This window comes from Nylanderia fulva, unplaced genomic scaffold (genome assembly GCF_048542155.1).
Source record: "Nylanderia fulva isolate GAGA-0341 unplaced genomic scaffold, ASM4854215v1 Scaffold20, whole genome shotgun sequence".
In the NCBI taxonomy this organism is placed as follows: domain Eukaryota; kingdom Metazoa; phylum Arthropoda; class Insecta; order Hymenoptera; family Formicidae; genus Nylanderia; species Nylanderia fulva.
Genome location: NW_028190264.1, coordinates 4,160,674 through 4,178,675, shown reverse-complemented (window position 1 = coordinate 4,178,675; position 18,002 = coordinate 4,160,674). Strand labels below are relative to the sequence as shown.

The window sequence follows — 18,002 nt, the reverse complement described above, 5'->3', positions numbered from 1 at the left end:
ACAGCAAACGATTTTAAATAATACTGAGCATATCAATTTGAAATATGTTAAAGTCTGTCACTTTTTAAATTTTGCTTTTCAAATTCGACGTCGATCTATCTTCGTTTAAAAAATTATGTGTAGAATTGCAAATGTCGTGTTTTTAGAATATTAATGTAAATGTGGTACCTGACTTTAAAGGATTAATTTTCATATACGGAAGACGATAGTATTTGGATCGTGCGCGTTGTCAATATGAAAATCAATAGTTTAAAATTATGACGAGCATCTAACTTTAAAATAACGCAAATCTAAGTAAGCAGTTTTATATAGAATTGTTTACAGTTGTTTAAAGTGATTTTCGTTTTGTTTTTATTTGCACAGTTTAGAAATTACAGTAGTTTAAGATAGTTGTCCAAACTGATATTCGTCAAATTTGAAGATTTTTTTAAAATCTGCTTTTTTGAATATAAATTTCGATTGCGATTGTTTCAAACAACTACAAACAAGTCGAAATCACATGGAAAAGGAAGATTTGAAAAATCTTCATTATTGACAAATTTGACTATTGACCATCTTTTTAAACATTTGCAAATTTTAATTTGTACAGCTGCAAACAAAATGAAAATTACTACTAACACAACTACAAACTCATTGTTCTGAGAAGTAAAACTTTTAGGAATTTTTTACATAATTATTTTGCCCGAAAAATATGCTTATATTTTAAATGAATGGCATTCAATTTTTAAGTTCTTATTTTAAAGCAATTATTTAGATCTCTGCAAATTGGCTTCCTGAAAAGTTTTGATAACTAAAAAAATTGAAAGATATTTTGCATAATTATTTTTTCCGAAAATGTTCCGTGATGGAATTAAGATATTGAACGTATTTCGATAATGCTATCGATTCGAAATTTTAATTTATTGTGTCACGGTTTTAGAAAAAATATAACTTTGGAAAGGTTAAAAACTATATGAAAATTGTTTTGAAAAAAATAGAACTTTTGAAAATCGACTGGTAGCACATCTTTAAATTCGGAAGAGTTAATTTTTCGAGCAAATTAATTGTTTAAAAAATTTTGTTCAAAAAGCATTGTTAAAAAAATAACTGTCTATAAATATCACATTATAATATAACAATCAAATTTTCATCTCGCTCCGATACTTTAAACTTTTACCTAACTTAATTTAAGTATTTTAAGTATGTATATAAATCACGCGATTTATTTAGATAAATGATTTCTCAGATACACTTACGATATGTTAACAATGAAAGTTAAATAATCACAAAAGCGAATTCGATTATTGGTGTTATCTCTGGTCTCTATCTTGAACACAGAGAACAATGACACGACGACACACGCAAGTGGAACAGCTTACAATTAGTTTAACAGTAAAAATAGTAATAATAAAAAATAAATTATTTACCATGTAGTACCTTTGCTGTTACCCGATGCCACTCCGGGCCTCCTCCTCCTCTCAGAAGAAACTTCGAAACACTTGCACTCGCGTTACTTGTTTTTTTCGATCGCGACGAGCGGCGACGTCCGGGTTTTTATTATCACATTTTCGGGAAAAGAGAATCGCGAGAGCTTATTCGCGCACGATGCTCCATTTTCGCGTCGCCACTTACTTCAAGAGCCACCTATCGGGGGGTCTCATCAAACAACGACAGCTAATTCCCTCGCGACGCACTAGGGGTCACTAGTAGTCCAAAATTGGCCACTGCACTTTATTATATATTTTATATCTCACTTATTCCAGATTTGGGCACTTCACTAAATTTTCGCTGATATTCCAAAATTGGCCACTGCACTTTATTATATCTCACTTATTCCAGATTTGGGCACTTCACTAAATTTTCGCTGATATTCCAAAATTGGCCACTGCACTTTATTATATCTCACTTATTCCAGATTTGGGCACTTCACTAAATTTTCGCTGATATTCCAAAATTGGCCGCTGCACTTTATTATATATTTTATATCTCACTTATTCCAGATTTGGGCACTTCACTAAATTTTTCCACTCACTATTTGACGACGAAGAAATCGCGGAAATCGCGCAGGAGCTTCCACGCGCGATAACTCCGAACAACGGAGCGTCGAAATGTCGCCGAAATTCGATAGATAAGAATCGAAATGACTACCGGCGAATGTCGGAAATCGTCCGAGCACCTTGCACACGACACCATTTCGCGAATGCATACGGCACCATTTCGCGATTGCACCATTTCAGCTCCTCGAGCGAGAATCCGGCGAAAGGAGCATTTCTCGAGCACTATATACACTCGCGGTCGTCGCGTATTTCGATAATGAACAATGAATATATGTATTTCTCGCTCTTTGCCGAGTATTTCCGACTCGACGGTTCACGGCAGAGGCCCAACGTACGATGCCGAGCAATATGGCGGCGCGTCGCTTCGTACTTGATTACGAGCTTTTCATGGCGCCCAACGACCTTCGACACGACGGCACGGAAATACGACCAGAGACGCGCGATCGGACTTATGCGACGATTAACCATATAAAGATACTCGACACTGTTAACATTCGCACTCGTATACTGTCGCGAACCGGACCGGCAAAAAAGCACGCAAGCATCAGTCCCAAACCGAAGCTTTGTTGCAGGAAGAAGCACTGTCGGGAAGAAGCAAGTCGGAGTGGTGGGGATGCGTGCGCATGCGCGGTGGCGCGGCGAACCAATGGTTAGCAACCTAGATTGTATCCGCAACTCTATTCTTGACTAGGATGAAGCTCGCCCGGCCAATCAGAATAGAGATCCTCGGGCTCCGATTGGTCGAAGCCCAATTGACTCTGGGTGAACATATTTTCGAGCGCGCTACACAGTCTAGAGTAAATAAAGTCAGAATTTTTAATTATTTATGAATTTTCACAAAATAAAATGCTAGTTTTAAACACACCGAAAAAAACTGAATATGAAAAAATTATTTTATAGTTATAAATATTTTTCGTAATGTTTCATAATATTCGTTTCGTACATTATTCCTTGAAATCTAATAACTTTTTAAGAATATAGTTAATTTATTCTATGATTCAAAATTTGTATAAAAAATATCAAAAAGTATAAAACGAATACAGTATTGTGTATGTGAATTAATTTGATGTATCTATTTGAACAATTTAAACCCGTTCTAACGTAATTTATACGATTAAATTAATTATTTTTTAGGCCAGTGGACTTACCTTTATTGGCCACAATCATTCTGGTTACATCTAGTCAGTGTAACTTTAATCTCTATCAGAGATATCAATGAAGGAGAGAGATTCCTTCCGTTTCCGGCTATAATTATCATTACCGCCAATACATGAGTGTAATTTTACACTCGGATATGATCGTAAGAAATCACGATTTGTCATACATCGTTAAATTTATATATATATATTGTTAGAAAAATATATAGAAAACCAATTTTGATCAATGACTCGACGTTATGTTAAAAAAAATTAGAACAATCAACGTTTGTTAAAAGAATAAATTATTTTTATATATAATACAGTTGTTATATAAATATGTACAATAAATAAAATCACAAGCGGTTTTTAAATAAAACAAATAAGTGAAATCTGAATTGAATTTTTTATATCGTTCTTTATATTGATAAAACTTTGGGAATTAAAATTATATACATAATAGAAATTCAGGTATTAAAATTATGTACATAATAGGAATTCGGCGAATTAAAATTATAAATCTATAATAGAAATTGAAGAATACAAATTATGTACATAATAGAAATTTGGTAAATCAAAATTTAAAACACAATGAAAATTCAATAATTAAAATTATGTATACAATGAAAATTCAGGAATAAAAAATAATCTGTAATTTGCGCGACAAAAATTTACGAAGTAAAATTTTACGAAGGAAAATGTTAGATTTATGATGAAGAGATAATGAAGAGAAGAACTATTCAACATTTTCACATACATTTAGCTTTCATTCGTACTTTATTTTTTAAATATAAACTTTTGTTATATTGTTATATGTTTTTCTTTTAGAATGTTTCGAACTAGATCTGTCATATTTTTTGAAACAAACTTGTCGGAAACACTTAATAATTCACGAATAAAACTATGATTTAATAAACGATGAACTAAAACAAGATTTTCATCATCATTTAATTCCTCATCTTTCAATTCATTGTATACGTGTGCTATTGCTTCGCAAAGACTCATAGAGGTTTGAAAAATATTCGCCTGTGATGCAATCCACGGTAAACATGTAGATAAAACAGTCTAAAAAAAATAATTCGAATAAAAATTACTTTTAAGCAAAATTATCACTCTGACTTACATTCGTTAAAAAAAAAAAATAAAAAATTATATTGTAAAAATGTATTTACATAACTTATATATGTATATATTTTTTTCAATACGACATTACATTTACATTTCTAATTGAAATTAAATTAGATTTCTAATTAAAAATTGCTTTTCTAAATAAATAAAATGTTGCTTCAAACTTCAAACTAAAATTTACTATAAATTTCGTTTTTTAAGTTTAAAATTCATTTTTCTGATTATAAAATGCAGTTTTTTTTGTTAGAGAATAAAAAGATTATTTAAAATTATTCACGAGAGTGATAAATGAATAAATTTACCAAGCAAACATCCCGTGGCAGCCAAAAGATCATTCTATTATCTCGCCGAATCATTTCGTAATCTTCAGGCTCTCCATCAGCTGATGGAATTGATGGCAAATACGTCTTTTGTTCGTCACTCGATACAGATAAATCTACAACTAAGTGCTCCGCCGTTACTTCCGGTGGCAAAAGTTGAGCTGGATCTATTTCGCCCAATCCATTTAACTGCTGTATCATTATTCGATGTTTCGGAAGTAGATCATGATCGTGAATTTTTTCAAATATAATGATAGTCTTTGTTACTCTATTCATTATGTGATTAATAATTTCTCGCACTATCTGAAACCGAATATATTTTTATTTAACAATTGCATTTTCTTCCTAGATTCCTAAGGATACTTATTTTTATATTTACGATATAATTACTGATGTATTATATATTTTTATCAATTTATTTCCAAAGATATATATCTGATTTAACATTCATATTAAATCAGATATGTATATAAGTTAACAACTTTATTTTTTTATGGAACAAATAATATTCTCAATCATTCATCTTGTTGTCTTATTAATTTTTGATTCAACAATATCTGTGATATTTAAATTATAATCTATGACAAAATCATATAAAGATTTTCGCATATGCAAATACATAATCATTATTTTCTATTTCTCTCTTATTTTCGTATTTATATTATTTCACATACTTTATATTATTTTTAATCGCAAAAGTAACAAAGTCAGCTTTAAATAATCGCATAAATTAACATAAATTTGATAAATTACCTCATTAGCTTTCTCACGAAGATAATCCTTACTTAATTCCAATTTCTTTGCACGGCGCTTCTCTTCAAGAAGCTCGTCAACATATCTTTCACCTTCTGCTGTATCAGTACAAATCCTGGTACCCATGGCAAGAGTGAATGCTTTTCCGAGACCTTCGCGAGGATCTTCGTCCTTGCAGAAGGCCAACAACATTGCGGTGTAATGGATTGCGTTTCGATTTACCAAGTACATCCGACAGAGAAGTTCCTTTGCCAGCATCAGCCTCAGTATTGCGCTGCCAGAATAATCAACCAATTTTTTGTGAATAATTATTCGCCAGGAAATGAGAGACGTGAGAATTTTATGAATTTATAAAAAAAATTAATTGGAAAATTGATCGAAAATATTTGGTATCGCATAAAATATCGATCAAAAGCAATTAAGTGAAAGAGCAATTAGTGAAAGTAATTAAGTAAAAAACCGCTTGAACGAAAAATCAAAACCAAACTTGAAATTAAATAAAAAACTAATGAAGTATGTTTCATTTAACACATTTTGTTTTTAAATTGCACGCGTAACAATTTTAATTTTTATTATTTTGTAAAGGACTTTTATTTCGTCATTTCGAACGCACCTAGAATTATCCTTATCCGTTTCTAAAAAATTGCTCTCTAAATTCGAAATACATTCGCTCAGTCGAGCTTCCTTGCGTAACATCATATCCATCTCGTTGTAATTGTTACGCTCGAGTTCTTCATCAAGGAATTTCTCGTGACGGGTGGAAATCTCGAGAAACCACAACGGCGTTAAATGAAACTGGTCTTGGGTGACCGTCTCTCTCAGATCATGATCCTGCATCCTAAAAGCCATTCGCGTCTTCAGGATATCTTCATGGGATGGTGCAGGAAGGTCCATCGCGTACACTACGAATTCTCGCCAGTCAATATACTCTGTAGTTCCAAACAGTCCTTCGATCAGTTTCTCGATATCCGGAGGTCGCAGTTGTTGCCAGGCGCATGGCACGAAGGACGGATAACAGTCCTCCTCGCCGCAGGACACCAGGTCCTGGAGAACGTAAATCAGAGCACGCTCGCTTATTGTTCCACGTGGAGCGATTCGTTCGAAAATGTCGATCAGTCGGCCGAGTTGAACCATTCGGAATCGCAGAGGCGAGTGAGCTTCTTCGGTCGGGATAGCGAACCGCTTGGGATCTTCAGGAAACATCGAAACGTTCGATTTCACGACAAACTGATCGCCGTCTAATAATAATTCCTGCTGAATCGGCCTTTCCTCTTCGATGGCAAAACAAAAGACGTTCGTCATTTCATTGATACTTTCGATCTCGCGTTTGTATCTTGAGGAAAAATGTGTCGCATATGTTAATTTCATTTCTAAATTGTGATTTATGTATATTGATAATCATTTTCTATTTTAAAATGTACGAAAAAAATTGATTAAATTACTCTGCAATTTTGTAATGGATACAAAGTACATAAAACTGTTATATTTTGTATGAACTGTTATACATATATATTTGTTTTGCAACTTTATAAAATCTCGTTCAAAATAAGAAATTCAACATGATAAATGATTTATGACTGGCACCAACCTTTCTATGATGTGATGGTAAACACTATGGAAAGTCTCTTTCATGGTGTCTAACAAGAAAATCATATCGAATCGAGCGGCCGCATTCAACACATTCAATCTCTGATTAATACGATCAATTTCGAACAAAACGGCATAACGCCATTCCTCAATCAAATCGCGGTTTCTTCTCGTTACTTTGGCAGCAACCGTCGAATCGGGCGACGCGTTGCCGATATTTTTGCTTTTAATATTTTTATTGGTCTTTGAAACCGTGGTTTTCTCCTCCTTCTTCAGCCTCTCTAAAGTCATGGATGCGATGGAATCCACGACATTCCGCACTTGTCGAATATTATCCTTGATAATGTTATAAATAATACTCTGATCAGGCTCGAAGCTCTTTAATACATCGATCAGCAAAGTTTCGATCTCAGTCTTGAAGTGGTCCATATTTATGTTTCTACGAGCGGAAACATTGATCGAATCAATCTTCGTCTTTGACAGCATTCGCTCTTTATCTTCGAGCAATGAAGCTTCTAAAACATCCAACAAAACGTGATCAAGGACGATTTTGGAGAATTGCGGTTCCCGCAGAGGTTTCTGCGACATGGAAGTGTAGTAATCTTGCAGAAGCTGCATGGTATCGACGAATCTGTCAATTTCCGCTTGCAAAATTCCAATGTACACGTTGACGAGGATTGCAGCTTCCATCGGAATCCACTCATTCCGTAGGATGCGTTTTCTTTCTTCTTCAGCTTCGTGTCTTCGCGCGTCACACAAGTTCCATAATTCCATCCGAAAGTCGTCGACCTATTATACAAGAACTTTTAGATTCGCAACGAAAAGATTAAGCATTGTTTTTAGTTTCTATCAACGCACTAACAATTTTATTATTGTGGCAAACATTTTTTATAAATGCTAAAATTAAATTGAGATAAAAATTGATTAAACAATTGAATTGAAAATGAACAATCATTTTTATTTAATAATGTTTAATTATATTCACCGCATCAAAATAAAAAAAAATTACTATCATTTATACGTACATAATTTTTATTGTATATACTATACTTTGATTTAAAATGTTTGTACTGACTCGGCAGTGCAATTCGCATTTCATGTCGGAGTCATCCCTGAGATCCTCATCGATTTCATTAAAGGCTCGATGAAAATCTTGCAGTAAGACTTGCCGCTTGTCGGGACGTTCGATGAACTTCATCAAATTCCGTAGGACGAGATTCTTATAGGGCATAATAGCTGACGTGTGCATTCTCTTCAAGGAGAGAATCTCCTTTAGATTCTCAATATAGGCCTCTTCAATATTCTCCCAGAATGTAGCCAATATTTCGAGTAAAGCTGGTGGTTGGAAAAAATTTATCCATTGCCAATTGTCTTCCCCAGGTCTGACATGACTGTTTGCTAGCTGTGTGTGAACTTCCGGTTGTAAATCGCTACTTTCAATTTCGATCTTTTCCTTCTTTTCGTACTTCAAGTTCTCCCACTTAGATTTCGGTATCAGGCGTTTAATAACGACTGCTTTTGGATCAACAGGAAATCTCTGCTTATCATGATATGTCTGTGAAATATTCTCAAAAAATTCCAATTGTTTTTCGGGAATCTGACCCGCGATAAATTCGGCCAATTGCTTCAAGGCTGAAAAATCAAGAACGTTGTAGAAAAATCCATATGCGATATTTTGATTAGCATAATATTCGTCCATCGACGTAGCATCGTCGGGTAAAGGTATATACGGCTGATCTTGATTGTCTATCGTCTTCGACTTTAACATTACCTTGATATAGATTGTCATAAATGTCGTCGAAGACCTATCTTCTGCTCTGGAAATTGGATTCGGCAGCAATCTAGATTGCCTATATTAACATTTATATTTTATTAATTATATGTATTTATTAATTCTTTAAAAACTCTCCGATACCAATTATTGAATTATTATTAATTATTAATAGATATTAATGTAATTTTAAAATAACAAATAAAACGAATTTAAAAATTAATAAGTAAATCTAAATATTAACAATAATATTTTGTTGCACAATTACATAATATTTTAATAAAACATAATATAAAACATCAAAATTTTTATTCTGATATTAAATGATTAAACGCGCCTGCATGTCATAAATGCGTCCTCATCACCCTCGAATATAATTCTAGCTGATAAAGGATCAATGTCCTCGATTTTGACATCCGCAAAATTAATAATTTTGCGATCGGGAAACAGCTCGCATCCGGTTAATGCTTTCTCCAACATTGCCATCTGTTCATATGTGTTGGGATAATTTATTAACGCCCAACCTTCGACATCTCCAATTCCTTTTAGGTATTCAATTAATATTTTTATATTTAATTCGTCGGAAATCGGTTCACCCAACGTGAGAAACTCATAAGTCCATTTACCTAAATATCGCAAATAGCAATCAGATCAGTCATTTTGCAATCAAATATAAATATTTTTTCAAATAATATTTCTTTATAAAGTCTAATGTTCAGATATTAATTATGTTTTATTTCTCATAAGTTTGTATGTATTAAATATATTTTATCTATAAAAAATGATATTGTATCGTAAATTACGATTTTAAAATTGATCTAATAATAAAATTATTTAATCTTTAATTAATTTTGTACCTTATTTTTATTTAAAAATGTGTCTACCTATATATGCGGTATCGCTCAGAATCGGGTCCATATCATCATAAGGAATTTGCCTAGGCGTCTGCGTTTGTTTCTCCTCAGCTGCGTTCTGCTGGGATGTTGCTATCCTCGTTGTCTTTTCAGTCTTTCTCAGGTGACGATCCTGCAAAATGTCCATCTTGGTCTCTAATTTTTTAATATCTCTTGTCGTCGCCGAAACGATGTTCAAATCAATGTACTTCACATCAGCCATTTCCCGTTTGTACCTCTCTAAACAATGATTAATTGCATCTTCCATTCTCAACAAATATATTCCATTCTTCTTCAGTAATTCCCGCAGCTGTTCGTGTAAAGTTGGATTTATTATCCCCAAGATAATCGCTGCAACCTTTACTCTTGGTACCGGACAATTCGCTGTTTCACTCGGATAAGGATACAAGATCTCCAACAAGCGATGAACGATATAACCAAGTACGATACGACCCAGTTTAACAACTTCTTCATCTTTTTCTTCTGCCTTCGACACAAATTGATCCCAGGGTGAGTCTAGATTATGATAATTCTCAAAGTCTGCATCAGCCAGAGATCGTTGACGTTTTAGCTGGACTAGCTCCCGTTTTTCTTCAGCTTTCAATTTTTTCTCGATCTTTATCTCTTTTTTGTTTCTTCTTTTCTCTTCATTTCTCGTATTTACTTTGTTCTTTATTATTCCTTTATTATTCCTCGTTTCTTCATTGTTTTTTATTTCTTCTACGTCTTCTATTTCTTCGAAGTTATCGAGCTGGTCTACGAGTTTGAATATCGGTTGGTTTCTCAGAAACGACGTTTTCCATTCGCTCCAAATGGAATAAGGAATATGATTATTATTCGCTTGACGATAATCGGCGATCTTTATCGCGATATCCGTGAGATCTTCTATGATTTTCAAACAGATGCCTCGATGCTTCTCCTTTATTCTGTGCATCTTAAAATCGATTAGATCCTTTGCATATTTTTTGTAGTAGATAGTATCATCATTTTTTAAATACATTCTCATTATTACAATTAAAAATTAAAATAGAAGAGTAAGTAAAAGATTTCTATGTTGATGACAATTCTAATTAATAAAACATGTATCTTTAAAAAATATACTATTATCCGCAAGTGTAAAACATTTAATCGATTTATAATATTATTAATTATAATGTCCTGTTTTTTCTATTAAAATGCTCCTCTTTTTTCTATTTTCGTTATACATACTATATTGTGTTATTTTTTATTCTACTTCATCTCGTTTAATTTGTATTCCTTGTCATCATTTTATAATTATTTCATGTGATTACTTGTATATATCTTTTTCATTCTTTTATAAAAAAAAATTATATTATGCAGCATAATAAAACTCACATACATGATCACTTACTTTCTCCTCACGAATTTTCCAACGAAGCTCACACATTCTGCGTTCCTCCATTTCTACATCCTTTATCTCCTCTTTCAGTGCCTCTCGATGACGATCCTCCTTCATTCGCAGCTCGTTCTCTCTAGCTGTCAGCAACATCATGTCAACGATCCTGCGATTCTCCACGATTCTATTCCTCAGATCTCGCACCTCGCACAGCTTCCTCATCATCTGTTTCTCGTAACGTGACTGATCTAGAACTCGCCTCCCGAGAGCTTCGTCGAAAGACCTGTCCTGTTTCCTCAGCAGTTGCTCCCAAGCCTCTGTCATCATTGTGGTTTGTATCTTCAGCTTGGACGCATGAGATTTGGCAGCCTTTTCACTGCGCTTCTTCAGCAAGTCGATATATCTCGCAGCGGCTACGGGATCCTCGATGCTAGGCATGGCTAACAATTTTTTTCGGGGACAACATTCGACCACGTGATATTTCTTCGTCTTTTGAGGTGGATGCTTGCGAGCAAACTCGTCCAGGGTCTTGCTCGCAATCTCCTTCTCGTCCGGTAACTCTTCCGGAACGATATCTTCAACAGACTCGACTACAGGATATTTCATGAGAGCTTCGAATCGTTGACGTTCTCGTCTGCAGGCTTGAGTAATCATCCAAAATTTACTTCTGTGCCAGAGAATGGTATCAGCCGATTCGATCAACGGTTGCGAAAGAGGATGCTCGGGTGGTTGATAAGAAGGCGGATCCTCTGATACTTTGGAGATGTCGAATCTACTCGGCATATATTTACGCTCTTTCTGAAGAGCGATGAAATGCAGCCGATCCTTACCTTCGAGACTCAGATGAACCTTGTAGTAAAGTTGAAGAGCTGCTGCACCTTTACCCTATCGTTTATATAAAATAAGTTCAGCTTACCTTTGAAATAGATAAATTAACAGAAATTTAGAGATATTTATTTCTCCAACTATTAGGAATAATATTTGAATTAATAAAAAAAGAATGATATAATGATTGATAATAGAAATAATTTAAAATCGATTACAGAATTAATCGAGAATATTTTGTATCTTTTCTTATATAGTAATTTTAATTTTTAACAAATTGATTTCTCTTCTACTCTTTATTTCTTTTCTATACAAATGATACACTGTTAAATTTAAACCAATTTCTTGAGTTAAATTTGTTTAATTACCATATGTATCAAATTTATTATTTTAACAGAAAATATATAGTTAAAACATTTTTTATTAAGTCAAAGAGTTGCATTAACTTATACATCTAGTAAATAATAAACTAAATTTTAGTCAAATTTAATACATTTTTTAAAATTAAGATAACTCCATTTTTTTAGTTAAATTAACAACATATTGAGTAGGAGCAGTGGCGACCTATAGGGATGGTTAAAAATAACTCAAATTGGGTGAAATTTAACAGTGTACTTTAGAGATCTCGTCGATACATTCGTCGCTCAGGGTAACGTTGATGAGCTTCAGCCAGATTCGTAGGATCTTCAGGTTCACCCTGGACAATGCCGGATCCTGCGTGCGCATGATGGTGCTTAGTTGACTGCTGCTGATGATGTCGTAGCTGTGCAGAATCTGGGCCAGCAAGGTGCCGTCTCTGGAGTAACGACCAAACATCTCAGGTGTGAGATCTACGATTACACCCAGCCTTGTATGCAGCCATGCTTTCAGCGTATCGGCCATAAGGAATTTCACTAGCTTCGTGAAATTTCGATATTTTTCAGGACCAGAAATCGCGAAACGCGCGCCCAAGAACGTTTGCGACGTGATCGAGACATTACGGCTTGACAATTGCGAACGATGCGAAATTAGCATCGTGTATACATTACGTTTGATCGATTATGATCGATTTAATTATTTTTAAAACTATTATTTCCGAAAGAATCTAAAAACTCAAATCACATGGAATGTAATAATACTTGCATATCTATATATCTTTAATTTATACTTTGAAATAATCTTTTCACATATTTAAACTTATTTGATTTTTTCAGTTTCTTATATAAAAGATTATTTAAAATTTTTATTAATAAATTAACGCTTTATTAAACTGATTCAAGCGTCAATTTGCTAATTAAATTTTGAAGTGATAATATATTAAAAATATTAAGATTGGAATATGTTTTAAATATTATGTTATTATTATATACATACCTTTAACACAATGATCAGAAAAATCACTAATATTCACGATGCTAATAAAATATGTATATAATATGATAATAAAGTATGTAAGAAAAAAATATATATAAGCTAATTATTAAAATATAAACAATGTGAATTTTAATTATCATTATTTTACAATTACATTTTTAAATTAATTATCTATAAATTAATGGCTGCTAAAGATATTGCAAAGATAAAACAAAAAACATTTACTACACTTAACTGATTATACTACTTAATTGATTAAAATTATTACAGATGTAATTAACACGATTAAAAAATATAATATACTCAACGTTTTTATTTTCAAATATCCTTATATAATCAAAAATGATTTGAAAACGGTTTAATAGCCAGCAGATAAATGGAAAATATGTATTATCATAAAAGAGATAACAAAAAGAGATAGATATATATTCTGTGAAGGTGGGGAAACAACTGCAGAAAAAATGAAAAACCCAGGTTTGATATTTAGAAACATCAATTTAAATAATCAATGATTTTCATTCACATACAACATGTGGTATATATATCTCCTTTAATATTAAAAATTAAAACTTATAAATCATGCATATAAAAAGTGTATATCTTTGTTACTTTGTTGTTGCTTCTTCTTTTTTTTATTATTCCCTTATACTCCGCTGCATATACATGTTACAGGCCTATAGGTACAGACGGGTAGAAGAAAATCGTGATTCATCAGCTTTCCTTTATTATCGATTTCAGACCAACAGCAGCGTCGCATTGAGCATTGGTTCGGCTCGCCAAGAAATAATATTTGGATCGATTCCTCTTGCGAATCGAGAAACGTGGAATCTCGAAATCGAGATTCATCGAGAGACAAGCATCTCGTCGTATCTCGCCTTTTGCAGGACGTAAAAGGACACGCACAGCTTCACCGTATTTTCTTCTTTGCGAAAAACAGGCGAATCGAAAGAAAGTCATCTCTATGACAGCTGTAAGTGATTTACGTTGAGTAAATTATTTCTAAAAGATTATTGAAAAACATTTGTATCATTTTCTAGAATATTGGCACAATTTGATTAATAAGATCGAATAGGATATTCCTTCTTCTTGATTACATGGGACAATATGATGTGTTTGCAATGCGATTAAATATTTATGTATACTTATACAGCTGTGATTTTTTAATCATTTTTCTGATAAATATGTGTAAAAGAGAACATCTTTCTGCCATTCTAGAAAATTTACTATAATCTTTTCTGTCTCTTCATCCCTCTTTTTAGGAAAGAGAATATGTTTATTTCTTAATTTCTTTTTTACTTAAATAAATTGATAAAAAAATTGTCGATTCTTTCCGATCAGCCCGCTTTTTGCAAAATCACTTTGTCATATGAATTTTGTGTGTATGTGTGTATAGAAAAAAGAAATAAAGAAACAAAGGGATGCTGTTCGATGTGACGCGACTTGATACATATTATTTGCAAATGATTAACGACGATGATTTTTGCGCTAACGAAAAAAATTGCGGTCCGATATATTATCAAAAACGCTTTAGATAATTTATATTGCAATTACACAACCGATAATCACAAAGTAAATATATCGAAAAATTTTTTGAAATACTATTTTTTTGTATCAGTCGTGTCGCGATCGAAAAATTAACACTAATGTTGAATAAATATTTTTATTATTTACCATTAAAAAAACGTCATAATTTTGCACATTTATGATCGTTCGCGAATTTTATTCATACGCTTGCAAAAATTTTTGTGCCGAATCGAAGTTTAATTATCTTCGAAAGTATAAGATTAAAAAAAGAAACAGAATGAAAAAGGATAAGGAAATTTTCCGAGGAAACTGCGCGATATTTTAACATGCGTTAAAAAAAAAGCACAATAAGCATTTTTGATAAGATTCGACAGTATACTCTGATTCATAATTAAATAATACAACTAAGTACAAATGACACGACGCGTATTGGATTTATATATCTTCATTATCGTTTACTCGACAATGTTGTACTTGCTCATGTTTTAATTGGACTCATTTCATTTTTATATCAGTGTATGTATATATATATGTATATATATACATACACTTCAGCACAATATATAATACAATCATAATGATCGTAATAATGATGATGATAATTAATAATTAATAATAATAATAATAATAATAATAGCAACAAAATAAAAATCATCATTGTCTCGACCATCGTCGTCATCATTATTATATAATGTATTTATAATATTTATATCGTGTGGTGTGTATGTATGCGTGGATCCCATACAATTACATCATCGTATCGCCGCGAGTATAAGTATATATAATTACAATTACAATCGTAGTTATTAATATTCACAACTTAATAATAATCGCGTTCGCTACCGCGTTTCGCCTTTTCTCTTTTTTTTTTTTTGCTAAAAACAATGCGCAATTATTGTGTGTTTGCCCCGTTCTGCCGTTCGTCCATCGTTCACGATCGTCAATTACTCATTATTATTGTTGTTGCTTAATTGTATGTACAGAAGAGGTATATATTCAATAATATTAATTAATTGTTAATATTTATAATAATTTAAGTTTACGTTCTCTCTCTTTCTCTCTCTTCTCACACACGCATGACTACTGTATATGTGTATAGGTGTGATTATCTACAAAAAAAGAAAAGATTCACGTCTGCCATTTTTTTTTCTTTCTTTCTCATTATTCTTTAGTATAAAATTCAAGTGTATTTTTAAGATATTTAATCCGAGCCGCTATCTTGAACAGAAAAAATTCGCCGATCAGCTGATGGGAGAGAGTTATTTTGTCATAAATAAGTCTGCAGAAAATTACATCGAGAAATGAATAATCTCGAACAGACTCTCAGTAGTATTTATTTTCGGCTTTCAAGTTTGCAGGGGAGTTTTAAAGAAATTGTGTCGAAAATCCAAATAAAACTATCACACTCGAATAAAACTCTCAAGAATACACTTAAGGCCCGATGAAAGTCTTCGTCGCCGTAAAAAGAGTTTGTATCTGCCGGATCGTTGGTGTTCCAATAAAAGATCGTCAGCGAAGAAGCGGATGAAATCCCAGCATCAGGATTTCTCGATCTACTTTCATATAGGCAATCCGTCAACGCTGGAACTTCGACGAGAATAAGACCGAAATTGAGAGAGGTTCCAAAACAGGATTATTATTATTAAATTGGAAGAATGTAAGATACATTATTGCTCTGGCGACTGGTACTTGCTCCAGAGAGGAGAAAATCACTGAGAACTTGTCGATAGTATTGATTGGCAGGCGTCTCCTGCGTAAATAGTTTAGGAATCAACGATGGATTAATTCTTATTTTGGAGTTCAATTTCCGATCGATGCTGGTAAAACGAAAATCGAGGTCCACGTCGATCGATTTCGATCTCTGCATTCCACACTTTCATTCGCATAAAATAAAAAAAAATAAAAAAAAAAAACATTTTTCAGAGAGAACGTTTCTTCTTTGTACATCACTTATGTCAATGATAGCTTAGAGATCTTGTGATTCGTGTCTGGTAGACACTACATATAGTTTATATGTATTTTTTGTGTATAGATGTATGTGTATTCGTGTTATTTCTTTCTCTCTCGTTCTCTCACTCTTGCTTGTGTACTATAAGGACTAATTGTAAGTGTCTTTAAACTAAGACGTCGCCTATACGCGATATCTATCTCACCCCTAAGATTAGCAACATGGACATTATTATTTTGTTTCTCTCTTCATTAGAATCTCTTTCTCTCCCCTTTTCCTCCCTCCCGTCTTATCATTCCAAGTCCCACTCGAATCGTTCAAAATATTCCATTTTTGTTACTCTTATCGCGCTAAAAAAAATTATCCTTTCTGTCACTCTCTTGCTCTCGTTTTTTTTAGCGATTATTTAATTAATTCTTATCATCATCCTTACAGTATTTTAGCCATTGTGTTTCTTTCAACCCGGATTATTTCTCTTTTATACCTAAGAGTTTTATGTATATGTATAACATAGGGTCGATTTTCCCTGGTTTCGGAAGCGATTGGCGGCTGCCAGGACGTCGCCGGGATCACTGTGAGCCGAGGACTCGATCCTGCTCGTGAACGCGCAATATGGTATTTCCGAATAAGAGTGAACGAACAAGGCCGAAATGCGAGAATCAATAAGAATCTAAATTCATACAAAGAATTAAAAAAAAAATAAATAAGAATCTTTTATAAGAGAGAATGAAGAGAAAGAGAAAATTCGAAGAATTATGAAGGATAAAACTAGAAAATTCTTACTGCTGTTATAGAGATTATATATATATATATATATATATATATATATATATATATATATATACATTTAATACATTAATTACATTTAATAACTATTAAGAACGGAGAGCTAACTCTTAACATTTTAATCAAAAAAATATTAATTGGTAATATCTTAATATTTGGTTCCTCGTTCTCGCATCGATAAATCATTTATTGCTATCGGATCGATTAATATTGAATTTTTGAAGATGATTTCAATTTAAAGCGATATCGGTAAAAGCTTCGCTTTTCGTTCGTTTCATCTTTAAATAAAGTAGGAAAAAAATAACATCCTCATCCATTCTTCATCTATCTTTATGTCTTTATTATTCCTTGTCAGTTTTCGATTTTCGAGTCATCTAATCAATGTGGCTTCTCCTTCAAAGGTGTCAAAGGCACATGACTGAAAGGTACCCCGCTAATTTCTACAGTCGTTTCTCCTTTGCCCGACTCTGACTCTGGTTTTTTTTTCCCTCATCATCACCGATATTGCGCGTTCCGAGCACGTTCGTTGGATTGTAACAATCGTCGTATACAATCATGTTCTACGTATTGAAGAGAGTGGGTATT

The 18,002-nt window shown here is 32.9% G+C and overlaps 1 protein-coding gene across 1 annotated transcript; it reads right to left on the bottom strand.

The window, feature by feature from the left end:
- Positions 1 to 3,973: 3,973 nt before the first annotated feature.
- Positions 3,974 to 12,902, bottom strand: LOC114928627 (sperm flagella and cilia-associated protein 2-like). Its single transcript, XM_085482411.1, has 10 exons — positions 12,422 to 12,902; positions 10,997 to 11,866; positions 9,616 to 10,558; positions 9,069 to 9,357; positions 8,036 to 8,810; positions 6,962 to 7,749; positions 5,987 to 6,706; positions 5,374 to 5,647; positions 4,603 to 4,923; positions 3,974 to 4,237 (listed from the first exon to the last, which is right to left on the bottom strand). Exons 1-10 carry the CDS (start codon positions 12,818 to 12,820, stop codon positions 3,974 to 3,976), a joined length of 5,643 nt encoding a protein of 1,880 aa, XP_085338537.1. The 5' UTR covers positions 12,821 to 12,902.
- Positions 12,903 to 18,002: the final 5,100 nt, after the last annotated feature.

Excerpts from the sequence above, each read along its gene's own strand:
- LOC114928627 (XM_085482411.1), bottom strand. The coding sequence starts at position 12,820 with ATGCTAATTTCGCATCGTTCGCAATTGTCAAGCCGTAATGTCTCGATC. Across the intron at positions 5,648-5,986 it reads ACGGATAAGGATAATTCTAG|CGCAATACTGAGGCTGATGC; the intron begins GTGCGTTCGAAA and ends TTATTCTGGCAG. Across the intron at positions 4,924-5,373 it reads TTCGTGAGAAAGCTAATGAG|ATAGTGCGAGAAATTATTAA; the intron begins GTAATTTATCAA and ends ATTCGGTTTCAG.